Source organism: Rhincodon typus, chromosome 37 (genome assembly GCF_021869965.1).
Source record: "Rhincodon typus isolate 14 chromosome 37, sRhiTyp1.1, whole genome shotgun sequence".
NCBI classification, from domain to species: Eukaryota; Metazoa; Chordata; class Chondrichthyes; order Orectolobiformes; family Rhincodontidae; genus Rhincodon; species Rhincodon typus.
Window position 1 is genome coordinate 4,339,386 of NC_063368.1, and position 13,074 is coordinate 4,352,459.

A 13,074-nucleotide genomic window follows, 5' to 3' on the forward strand; every position below is an offset into this window, starting at 1 on the left:
TACTTTTTAAAATCTGTGCAGAAAAGCCTTATATCCACTTTTTATTTACTTACAGTGACATGTGTCACAGTGTAATTCAGCATTTCTCAAAGATGCTGTTAAACATTAGTTGGACATGTGAACTTTACCGAAAGACTAATGGGTAAAACTGCTCCCACAAGTAAATTCCAGTCAGGAATTGACGAAAAATTAATAAGTAGAAATGAAGTTACCAATAAATTGAAAATAGAAATTTCATTCAATATAAAAAAAAATCTGCTTAACAGTTAAATCACCTAAGTAGGAATTTCTTCTAAAGATTAGATTTAAATAAAATTGATTAAGTCTAGCAAAATCTCAGACTACATATATATGAAAATGTGAAATGTCTTAGAAAGCAGTAAAAGGTGCAGCTTGAAGCAATAGTTTTTTTTTATTTTTAGCACATATATGTCTGAGATAGGCAGAAATATTATTCAACAGACTGTAAAGTTTGCCCACAAGCAATCAAACCTTATATAAACAAAGCTAGTCTGTTTAGCTATAATACTGGCCGAAGCAATATATGACAATGTTAATTTATTCTCCCCTTAGTGCCAGAAATCAAGTGCTACGAAACAATCAGCATTTACCACCAATTATTATTTAGATACAAATATATGAACGATAAAGAAAAACTTAATAAATTCCTCATTACAAGGATTTTTTAAAAATGATCCAAATGATGAAATTTCTTCTCAAGTTGCATTTCTAGCATTTTTTTTGATAATTATCATCCTTCCTTCAGGGCTGGCCAGCAATTTGTTCCCAGCTCTGATAACACCATGTTTTATTCAGGATTACTGAAGTAAATTCTAGCATTTCCAATCGTGAGATAAACACAGACCAGGGATTAACTCTCATCTGTAGTTGTCATCTCCTTGTCTCGGTCTTCATCACATCACACTAAGCATTCACTGAACGAACCATCAAGGAGTCCTGCAAAACTTGTTTTATACAGTTCACAGTGACAAAGTTAATGCTTTTTCTGAAGATTAGCAAGTATCTAAAAGCCCTAAAATTTCCTAGGCATTCTGTGAAGGAGTACCTATACTGTACTCAATACCCAATGCAATGAGACAATCTTTGCAACAACCAGAAACAGACACAAAAATAAATAGCAGAACGTCTCCTTCCTTTTAATATGCAATTTGTCAAATTTTATTCAAGTAACACTTATTTGCTCCAATTGCCTGAGCCAAACATTTTTTGGAGGGAGGTTTGTTTTCAAGAACAAAAATGAAATGAAATCCAGGTTTAGCTTTCCCATTTCTTGTTGCAGCTGAACACGTCAGACAGGCAGACTGCTAGCCTGCCAAAAAATCTTTGAAGCTTGGTTAAAGAAAATATTCAATTGACTATTAAAACAAATGTCAGTTCAAACTATTGACGCAGAGCTGGTTAACAATATTGTTCATTTTCACCTATCTCAGCTGCACCTCTCAATTATGCTGAGTCATACTGAGGTATAAGGTTGAGGTTTACAGGACATTATTTCCCCATCCTCCTTACTAAAAGTCATTTGATTCATAGAATCCCTACAGAGTGGAAACAGCCCATTCGGCCCAACAGGTCCACACCGCCCCTCCGAAGAGCATTCCACCCAGACCCATTCCTCTAACCCCACATTTCCCATGTCTAACACACCTAACCTAAACACCCCTGGGCACTATGGGCAATTTAGTATGGCCAATCCACCTAGCCTGCACATCTTTGGACTGTGGGAGGAAACCGGAGCACCCGGAGGAAACCCACAAAGACAAGGGGAGAATGTGCAAACTCCACACAGACAGTCGCCCGAGGGTGGAATTGACCCCGGGTCCCTGGCGCTGTGAGGCAGCAGTATTAACCACTGAGATTTGGGAGACCAGCCAAAGAGTTGGGCCATTTTATACTGCTGGGTTGTTCATTGCCTCACGGGAAGACTTCCATCCTCATTGTAGGAAGCAGTCCATCAACACCAGATTGTGAGCAGTGGTCATTGCTGGAACTACAGCCAGAACTTGAAGAAGAGAAGGTTATGGCAGTTGGACTGAAGATAAGTCTGGGGTATAGGTGGGGCCTGATTGATAGGTTGTTAAGTCATCGAAATAGGAATGTATTCAGAATTTGATCTTCAATTATACCAACTGAAACTGTTTCATAGATTTAATTAAAGCAACTATGGTAACACAGTGTACTGGAGCCCCAGCATACTGTACTGAAAACTGTTGGATGCCATTTTCTTATACAATTATTTCCTGATTTTAACATAAATCTGAGAAGTGAGGGAGTCATTTACTGCCCTAAATGTCCTTGAGGAGGTGGTGGTGCCATTTTAAACTGCTGCATTCTGTATTATGAATGTACTCTTGTTGAGCCATTGGGCAGGAAGTTTCACGATTTTGACCATGTGATGTTGAGATAGCATATGTCCAAATGAGGGTGGTGTGTCAAATGAATGGGACGGAGTTTCTATGTCCACAATACCACTGACCTGGGCGAGAAAAGCTGTAGGATCGCAAAGAAAACCTTGACAAGTCATTGAATATTTACAGTACAGGTTAGAAGGCTCACTTACAAGAACAAACTCCAGAGTGACAACTAACCTAAGGTTTAAAGAGTAATTAAAGCAACTACTTCAAAAACTTTACAATTTCAAAATTAAAAGGAAATTTTCAGCTTCAATGTTATTTCTGTCTTCCACTGAATATTTATTGTTACCAACTGAATAGATGGGATTTAAGTGATGAATATTCTAACACAAGGTCTATAAAGCTTTGTCAGTTTCACAGGATATGCAATTGATATTTTACACACACAGACACACACACCCCAAACTTCTAGCAATCATCCATTGGACAAGCCAATGTACAGACAACAAAAGGATACACAATTTGCTTTGAGTCTGGCTGAGATGAAGTTCTACCCTGTAGATTCTTCAATAGGGTGTGTATAATCTCAATGTCCTTCTGCCCCATATTAACCACTTTGCCATTTTGCAGGTCAAGCTTAAATGTAATTAAATCATGTAAAAGATAAAGCATTATTAATGTTTATCATTTTACCGAACACATCGGATTTCTGACATAAAATGAGATCGAATGGTAGATGCAAATTCACTCACAATAATGACAGTGGGATGTATCATTGCTCAATGCCAAACTACTGTGAATCATTTATATATTCAGTTTGTGAAATGATTTGGCTATTTAAATGTTAACTGCCATTTACCTGACTTGCCAATTACTACTTTTACAACAATCTATTAAATATTTCATTATCTGTAACAAAATCCTTTTCCAGCCCAATTATTTTTAATTGATGTGATCATCTGTAATGTTTTAATTAGGTATTTTAGACTGCAGTGAAGTCAGTAATAATGAATAAACTTCCTCCCGCTACTGGTGTTCTAAAACTACTGAAATTATGCAAAACAGTAGTTGTAGTGCAACATTTGGAGGATTATCTATGGAATCAGAGTGAAGATTTACCCTCTCACCTGTGGTCCTCTACACTCTGAGTTCCTGATTTGAACCATGTTAACACCAGAAGATGCCACTCAGTGACCACTGGTTTAGGACCTGGTGTGGGCCCCTACTTGGTTTCCGCTGCTTTTTCAGCTGGTTGCAGGAAGATAGCTTCCACATCCTCAAGGTGCTTGATGCCTCTAAAAGGCATCAAACTTGTCTCCTGCCCAGTTAGATTACGTGCACTAGAAGTTTGCATCACAAGATTGGTGCAGGTGAGTTGCAGGATTGGAATCCAGAATTCATTTGGATGTCAAGTTCTCAATCCTGCTTTAAAAATCTGGCCCCAAACATTTTACTGATAGTAAGGAGTGAAAAATCACAGGCACTGCTAGCTCAGGCTCTTCTACACCTCTTAATTACCTAATTTGCACAAGCAACAATTGTACCTTCCTTCTTGATAGGGGAAGAAGGTGTAACCTGAAAATATTTATTACTAAGTCAAAGTATTCCCTTCCTTAATTATCAGCACAATATGTCAAATGTTGGGGAGTTTACTGGTGGGGAAAGGTAATACATACACCTGTGTTTAAGTTCTGCACACGGTTTTCACTGTAACATAAAATGTGGAAACTATACCATTACATTTTAGGCCAGCTAACAGAAAAGTTTACTGTGCGATAACATAGAAAGGTGAGACTTATTAAAAATAATTCTCAAGATGTAGGTATCACTAGAAATGCCAGTGGTTTATTGCTCGCTTGTAGCTGCCCTTGAGATGGTACTAGTGAGCTTTATTCTTGACTGCTGTAGGCATGTGGTGAAGATGATCCCTGTTGTGTTTAGTACGGAAATCCAATATTTTGATCAATTAACAATGACAGAACTACCAAATTAGGCCACTTTGGCTTAATTGAGTTTCAGATCAATGGTACCAGCAGGTACAGAAATGTAAAAGTACAAAATGTCATGGAGAATGGTTATAATGTCTCTTCCTGGAGATGGTCACCAGTAGGCAGTGGGTATGATAGGAATGTTACTTGTCATGCATCAGCGTAAGCTTAAAGATTGACCAGATTTTACTGCATGCAAGAATGGTTGCTTCATTATTTGAAGAGTTGACAATGTTGATTACTGCAAAAAACAGTGAACAGTTCCAATTCTCACATTATAATGGATGAAAGGCCATTAATGAAGCAGCTGAAGACAGCTAGGCCAAGGCCATTACACTGAAGTTCACCAGTGATATTCTCGACAATTTAAATCATCGTACTAGATACGATTCAAACCCCTGGAGATTTCCCATCTCTGTTGACAGCAGTTTTACTAGGCCTTCTTAGCTTGACACTTGGTCAAATGCAGCCTTAATGTTAAGGGAAGTCACTCACTTCACCTCTGAAATTCAGCTCTTTTTATCCATATTTCGACTAAGACTGTAGTGATGCCTGGAACCGAATGAACCTAGTGGAAGGCATACTCAGCACAGCTAAGCAGGTTATAAGCAATTGTCAACTGATTCACTGTTGACGATATTAATAATTGAAGGTAGGCTGATAGGTTGATAATGAAGAGATAGTGAAGAATCGACTAACTTGGTTTTAATAGGTTACTCAATTAGTCTTTCAATTCTGGAGTTTGACAAATCGAAAACAATAAAATAAAAAATATTTTCTTTTGCCATTTAAATGTCAAAATTGGGGAATACATTGACAATTTAGAGGATGATATTTGTTACTTATAGTTTATAAAATAATTATAAATCATACAAATTGTGAGATAAATGGAAAAAAACAGTAGACATCTGTCCATTATTGATTTTTTTAAACTAAGGGTAATTGTTGATTCTGTTCATATAATATGTCCAATTTTAATTTGTAGCAGACATTGATACGTTTTTGAGCCTTACCTACGCATTAGCTGTCATGTCTTTTTAAGGTCACTATCTGAAATTTTTCAGCAAGTCTGATGTTGATTCATAGAAGGTTATACAAACAGCTTACACTTGTAAACTGCATTTAGATTAGGCAGTAATGCAGCCAACACAGCATGCTTGATAGAAACTGTCAGATCAATAAGTTACTCATATAGCAATACATCTGGACATAACCCCACCTGTTTCAGAAAAAGAATCAAGGCCTCAACTGTGTCACTGCTCAATTCTTCTGATTTTAGCTCTGCTGCCACCTGTAGGAACTGCTTCATATCAGCCTCAAAAACAATATTCTTGCAGTGATATTTCAAAAACTATCAAAACATAAAATATCCGTGGTTAATGGAACACACCTAAGAACCATACAATTGATATCCAGTCAAAGTAATTATTAAAGAGCATTATCATGATTGCAACACGGTATGTTATTAAAACTTTTTGGAGGTCTGTATGAATTTTTGATCCTTAATGTATTAGAAATCATTAGCACAGGAGGAGGTCATTCTGCCAGCTCTCTGGTTCGGAAATTTAATTTAGCTGGTCTCACTCTCTGACCTTATCAGGGGGCCAGCAAATAATTTCCCTTCAGGGGCTCATTCAGTTCTCAGTAGAAAAACATAATTGAATCTTCCTCCATCATCCTTTCAGGCTGTACATTCATATTCTAACTACATGTTGCGTAAAAACATTTTTTTGCATGCAGTGTTCTATGGTTCTCTTGCCAATCGCTTAAATTAGTGCTCTCTGGTTCTTGAACCTGCCTGCAATGAGAACTCTCTATATACTCTGTCAAGACCTATCAATATTTTGAAAACTTCTATCACATTTTCCATTTTGTCTAATGATAACTGCACTAGCTTCTCCAATCTATCCTGGAACCATTCTTGTAAAGCATTTTAGAACTCTCACTAAAGCCTCCACATCCTTCCTGAAGTGTGGTAATTAAGAAGGTCTTTATTGTTGGTTTGTTATAGTAGTTGGAATTTAAGAAAAGCAAAGTCTTGTTTTAAGTGTACAGGGTGCTGGTGAGGCTGCCCCAGATTGTTGTGTGCAGTTTTGGTCCTTGTATTTAAGAAAGATATGGGGGTTGATTAGCTCAGTTAGTTGGATGGCTTGTCTGCAATGCTTAGTGACACCAACAGTGTGGTTTCAATTCCCACAGCGGCTGAGGTTACCATGCTGGACTCTCCTAAATCTCTCCCCTTGCCTCAGGTGTGGTGATCCTCAGGCCAAACCACCAGAGACTATGGTAACTTTATTTAAGAAAGGATATAATGGCACTGAAGGCGATTCAAAAGAGATTAGGCAGACCGCTAGGATCAATGCATTGACTTAACAAAACTGCTAAAGCAGTTAGAACTTTATTCATTAGCGTTTAGAAGAATGATGGGCAACCTTATTGAAACATACAAGATCTTTCGGGGGCTTCATAAGGTAGATGTTGAGAAGATGTTTCCACTAGTGGGAAATCTCAAACTAGGGGCCAAAGTTACAGAATAAGGGGACATTCATTTCAAACTGAGATGCCAAGGAATGTATTCTCTAGAGGGGTGGCAAACGTTTGGAATTCTCTGCTCCAGAGGGTTGTGGAGGCTAGATCACTGCAAGTATTTAAAGCGGAGGTAGATAGATTTTTGAAACATCCAGGAATTGAGGGCTATGAGGAGCTGGTTTGAAAGAGAAGTTGAGGCCTGGGCGCCAATCTTTCTGAATGGCAGAGCAAGGCTTGATGGGCTGAATGGTCTACTTATGCTCTGATTTCTTAAGTTTTTATGTTCATTAGGGATTTTCAAATCTGCTTCCTTGCAATGCAAGTAATTAAACACCATACTAATTTCTAACACTTTCTTGGTCACTGGTTGCCAAAATCACTTGTTTGTTTACAAACAGCAGATAGGCCATAGTCTCCTTTAACACTCCAGTTCATTACAATCATATGACAATTCTTTGCAACACAGTAATGTCCAAATGTCCACATTCCAATCTTTGTTATCCATAAACATATGCATTCCCAATGTTACAACAACATAAGCTGCTAGTTCAGTGATGTTCATGCCGATCCTGCATCAGTGCCTTCAGCCATGAGAGGACCCATAATAGGCAATTAAAAAATTTATGAAAAGGAGTTTACCACAAAAAACATTCTGCTGGTAAAGGGCTGGCTCTAAGCTTCATGTGTTCAAAACAAAACCTTAATTTTTTGTAGGTTTTAAATAATTATTTTTCCCAAAATGTAATTATTGTCTCAATTAAAATTTCTGTAGCTTTACCAACCTGATGTAAATACCTACCAAATAGAAGTAGTGGCTGAGAAGAATTGCAACCATTGCACGCTAAGTACAGCTATTGTGGACAATATAAATGGCAAATTTAGCTCCCAGATTAATTTAAAGATAGATTAGTTGGTTTCTGATAGCTGCAATGTGACCATAATATTACAGCAGCATATCACATCAAAGGGGGAGATCTCTTTTATTAATCTTATGGCCTCCTTACTTTTCAGTTATAGGGTTGTGAAAGATGACAACATTGGCCACCCTAACTCGTAACCTGTGCGGCTGTGTGCAGGTTTGGTCTCAAAACCACTGCCCTGGAAAAATCTCCTGCGGAATATGTGCTCAGCACTTGGATGGTAACAATGAGACTTGCACAGATCTTGCACAAATCGGCAGATGTAGAAAGACCATAAGATACAGGAACAGAATTAGGCCATTTGGCATTGAGTCTGCTCCATCATTTGATCATCAATCATGTTTCTCACTCCATTCTCCTGCCTTTTCTCCATAACCCTTGATTACCTTACTAATTAAGAATCTTGCGTCTTAAATACAGTCAAAGACTTGGCCTCTACAGCTTTCTGCAGCAATGAATTCCATGGATTCACCATCCTCTAGCTGAAGAAATTCCTCCTCAACTCAGTTCTAAAGGGGTCTCCCTTCACAATGAGGCTATGCCCTCAGGTCCTAGTCTCTCCTACTAGTGGAAGGACTTTCTCCACTATCCAAGCCTCTCACTATAATAAAGTTTCAATCAGATCCCCCTCCCCCTCATCCTTCTAAACTACACTCAGTGCAGACCTACAGTCCTCAACCCACCTCATATGATAAGCCTTTCATCCCTGGGATCATCCTTGTAAACCCCCCTTCCAACATGAGCACATCCTTCCTTAGATATGAAGCCAAAAACTACTCACTATATGCCAAATGTGGTTCTGACCACAGCCTTATACAACCTCAGCAGTACATCTCTGCTTTTGTATTCTAGTCCTCTTGAAATAAATGCTAACATTGAATTTGCATTCCTAACTGCCATATGAACCAGAATGTCAACCTTAAAAGAATCCTGAACAAGTACTCCTGAGACCCTTTGTGCCTCAGATTTCTGAAGCCTTTCCCTATTTAGCAAATAGTCTACACCTCTATTCTTCCCACCAAAGTGAATAACCTCGCACTTTCCCACATTGTATTCCACCTGCCACTTTTTTACCACTCTCCTAGCCTGTCCAAGTCCTCCTGCAGCCTCCCCACTTCAACATGATCTGTCCCTCCACCCATCTTTGTGTCATCTGCAAACTTTGCACAATGCCCTCAGCTCCTTTGTCCAGATTGTTAATGTATAATGTGAATTGTTGTGGTCCCATAATTGACCCCTAAGGAACTCCGCTAGTTACCAGCTGTCATCCTGAAAAAGACTCCTTTATCTCCACTTTCTGCCTTTTGCCAGTCAGCTAATCCTCTATCCATGCCCGTACCTTGCCCCTAACACCATGGTCTCATATCTTCTTTAGCAGCCTCCTGTCTGGAACCTTGTCAAAGGCCTTCTGGGAATCCAAACAGATCACATCCACTGGCTCTCCTTTGTCTAACTTGCTTGTTACCTCCTCAAAAAAAATTCTAATAGACTTGTCAGACATGACTTCCCTTTGACGAAGCCCTATTTTTACCACGCACTTGCAGGTACTCCACAATCTCATCCATAATAACGGCCTTTAAAATCTTATCAATGACTGATGTCAGGCTAACCAGCCTATAATTTCCCATCTTCTACTTCCCTCGCTTCTTAAACAGGGGTGTTACATTAGCTATTTTCCAATTCTGTGGGACTTCCCTGACTCCAGTGATTCCTGAAAGATCACCGCCAATGTCTCCACAATCCCCTCAGCTATCTCCTTCAGATCTTTAGGGTGTAGTCTATTCAGTCCGGCTGATTTATCCACCTTTAGACCTTTCAGCTTCCCCAGCATGTTATCCTTAGCGATGGCAACTGTGCCCACCTGCCCCTGATCCTCTAAGTTCTGGTATGCAACTGAACCCTCCTGCCCAACACTTTCCCTTCCCCCCTACAACTCCCTCTGTTCCCCCCACCCCACAGTACCTTCCAAAACCATGACTGCTATTATCTAGATGGGCAAGGGAAGCAGATACAAGGGAACACCATCACCTGCAAGTTCCTCCCTAAGCACTGACCATCCTGACGTGGAAATATAACGTGGTTTCTTCACCGTTGCTGGGTCAAAATTCTGTAATTCGCTCCCTAATGGCATTGTGGGTCTATGTACTGCACATGGACTACAATGGTTCGAGAAAGTTGCTAACCACCACCTTCTGAAGGGCAACTGAAGTTGGGCAATAAATGGGGGCTCAGCCTATGATGCCACATGAAGGTTGTCAGTATTTACAAAGTATTCAGTTTTATTTCCTTTATTCATTCACAGGATGAGGACATTGCTTTCAGGCAGCATTTATTGCCCATCCCTAATTGCCCAGAGGGCAGTTGAGAGTCAACCACATTGCTGCAGGTCTGGAGTTACACGTAGGCCAGATTGGGTAAGGATGGCAGTTTCCTTCCCTAAAGGACATTACTGAACCAGATGGATTTTTCCTGATAATCCACAACAGCTTCATGGTCATCACTAGATTACTGATTCCAGATATGTTTTATTGAATTCAAATTCCACCATCTGCCATGGCAGGATTCAAACCCAGAATGTTATCTTGGTCTCTGGATTAACAGTCCAGCAATAATGCCACTAGGCCATTGCCTCCCCCATGTTTAAATGAGAACACATAACTGGCACTCAGGCTGAATCATCACTCTGTATGAGAGATTTTCAATAAAAGCCTTTATCAGGTTCTTAACAAAAGAAGATCTTTTAACAAGGTTTTATTAGAATCTTTTTCTATGGGCTACAGTTTCTGTTGGTTTTGTTTCCAGTTTATTCTCATCCACTTACTCATAAAAGGAAAATTACAGTATGCATTAAACATAATGTTTTTAATCAGGTATATAATGAAGTAGAATCTGCTTTAACTCATTTCAGTGTTCCTTACCAGGGCAGAAAGTCTGAGAAATCCAGAATTGAAAAGGCAGTTCTGTGTGGAATTCACCCTTGTGAAAAGCAGGAATCGACTCCAGGGCTGTGACACCACATGGCAAACTAAATGAACAAAATGTTCTTCAATATTTGGAGTGGATCTTCAAAATAACACTTTATTTCATACTCTCTTTAGATTAGGATTAAATAACATCCAGACACTTCACTTGCTTCTCTATTGCATGGTGGCTGGACCTCTGTGTTAACTCACTATATGTTAGTAACTGTTATACCCCAATTTTGTTGACAGCTACAATTCTAATCAATATGCTGCTCTAATGTGAGCCATCCAAATTTCCAAGTTTTATTCTGTATATTTTTGCTATAGAATCGGGTTATAACTACTTTATGACAGTAGACTGAGTTGGAAACAACTTCTCCTGATTTTCTAAACCCATGGATAGTCAGACTTTTTCCAAGAGTAAAAATGTCAATTACGTGGGATGCGGGTTTAAGGTAAAAGGAGAAAAGTTTAAAGGAAATGTGAGAGGCAGGTTTTTTTTTACACAGAGGGTGGTGAAGTGGCCGGAATGCGCTCCGAGAGGAGGCGGTAGAAGCAGATAGAATAGCAATGATTAAGAAGCACCTTGACAGATACACGAATAGGCAGGCAATAGAGGAATATGGACTGTGAAGAGGCAAGGGGTTTTAGTTTAGAGAGGCATCATATGTCAGCGCAGGCTTGGTGGACTGGACGGCCTGCTCCAATTCTGTTCTTTGTTCTTTAAAATCAGTCCCCCAAATGCTCTTATGTTTTTTGACCTTTGCTACATTCATTGTCCTCCAAGTCCTGAACGAGCTCATTGCAATATAAGGTTATATAGCATAATGAGCTGAGACAACAAAGAGGAGTTTTTCAGCTTGATGAGTTTGGAAAAATTGATCATCAAGCTCTACATCTGTTCATAAATTATTAGGATGATGCTTTTTGGAAAGCCTTGCACTTGTTTCTGAGAAAACAAGCAAGAAATTCTGCTACCCTTGCATCACAGATTTAAAAATTCCTTATCAGCATATCTTCATTCTGCAGAGAGAGAATGGCTGAGGATAAAGAACAGTGAAGCAACATCCATCAGATACAACACACTCAAAAGAATGCACAGCCAACACCAATTCTATGAAAATTTTTAAGAAAAAAAAATTGCAGGTTACACAAAGATTTTTATCTTTCTAGTGCAATAGTATTACGATACATACAATGGATGTTACGATCCCTGACCCCAGTAGTTATGGAACTGAGCACATTCTCATACTCACAGATGTCTTCACCAAATTCATACAGGCTATTCCAAAGATGATTCATGGTTCTAATAGCACCCTGTACTCATCCACAGGCTATTCTCTGCATATTAGACAATTTCCTTGGGCTCCCAACACATTCTGATAGATGGGGCCCAGTCAATGAGTAGACAGCTGAGTATCACATGAGGCTAAGCCAGACTTTTCCAATGCACCCAAGAGGACTGAGGGAGTAGTGTTGAGAAGCAAACAATTCAACAATTGCTAAGCTGACAGGATGACCTTCCAACCAGTGCAAGGGAATTCCTTCAAAATCAAATATCAGGCATCAGAATAACATACAGGATGTGTAGGACACTGAATCCCACAAAATCATCATGCACTTTGTCACACCTGGCCACATCTATATTGTCAAACCAATAGCTGGAAGGCAGCCTCAGAAAACAGCTCACCGAGGGGAACTGCTTGAGACCATAAGTTTGGTGAATGTTGTGGAGGCAAGCAAATCATTCAACAGCATTATGGAACCTAAAGTGTCAGTGTGTGATGGCTTGACTGAAGTGGAGTCATATAGTGATGTGAAATTCTGGAGTGATTTGTGAATCTCAGGGTACATTTGGTGTGGGGATCCCTCCTCCTCCCTGGGAAACAGCACAGGGGGAAGCTGTCAGGAGGCAGCGTCTTGAGCAACAAATATTGTCAATCATACGATTCTTTGATGATCAATCTAAAACCCAATCTGTGTGATGCACAACAGAGTGTGGATCTCTTGGAAGATAAACGTAAATGTAAGACACTGAGAAAGTCTTCTCAAGCAAATGCCAGATATCATCCCAACCTTATTATTTGCTCAGATTGGTGCTGTAAGGGGAGAATGCTGATACTAATGTGGACTCAAACATTCTGACCATCATGGGGCAATCACACATTGCTTAGTTAATACTTGAGATAGCAAGAACTGCAGATGCTGCAGTCAGAGATAACAAAGTGTGGAGCTGGAGGAACACAGCAGGCCAGGCAGCATCAGAGGAACAGGAAAGCTGACGTTTCGGGTTGGGACCCTT

The 13,074-nt window shown here is 39.5% G+C and overlaps 1 protein-coding gene across 1 annotated transcript in view; it reads right to left on the bottom strand.

Annotated features, from left to right (window-relative positions):
• Positions 1-1,237: 1,237 nt before the first annotated feature.
• Positions 1,238-13,074, bottom strand: part of LOC109934931 (meiosis inhibitor protein 1) — a 55,282-nt gene continuing 43,445 nt past the window's right edge. The window contains exons 9-12 of the mRNA XM_048617336.1: positions 10,728-10,834; positions 5,580-5,711; positions 2,890-3,008; positions 1,238-1,342 (exon numbers count right to left, since the gene is read on the bottom strand). Coding sequence (XP_048473293.1) covers positions 1,276-1,342; positions 2,890-3,008; positions 5,580-5,711; positions 10,728-10,834 — 425 coding nt within the window. The 3' untranslated portion in view covers positions 1,238-1,275. The remainder of the gene's footprint in view (positions 1,343-2,889; positions 3,009-5,579; positions 5,712-10,727; positions 10,835-13,074) is intronic.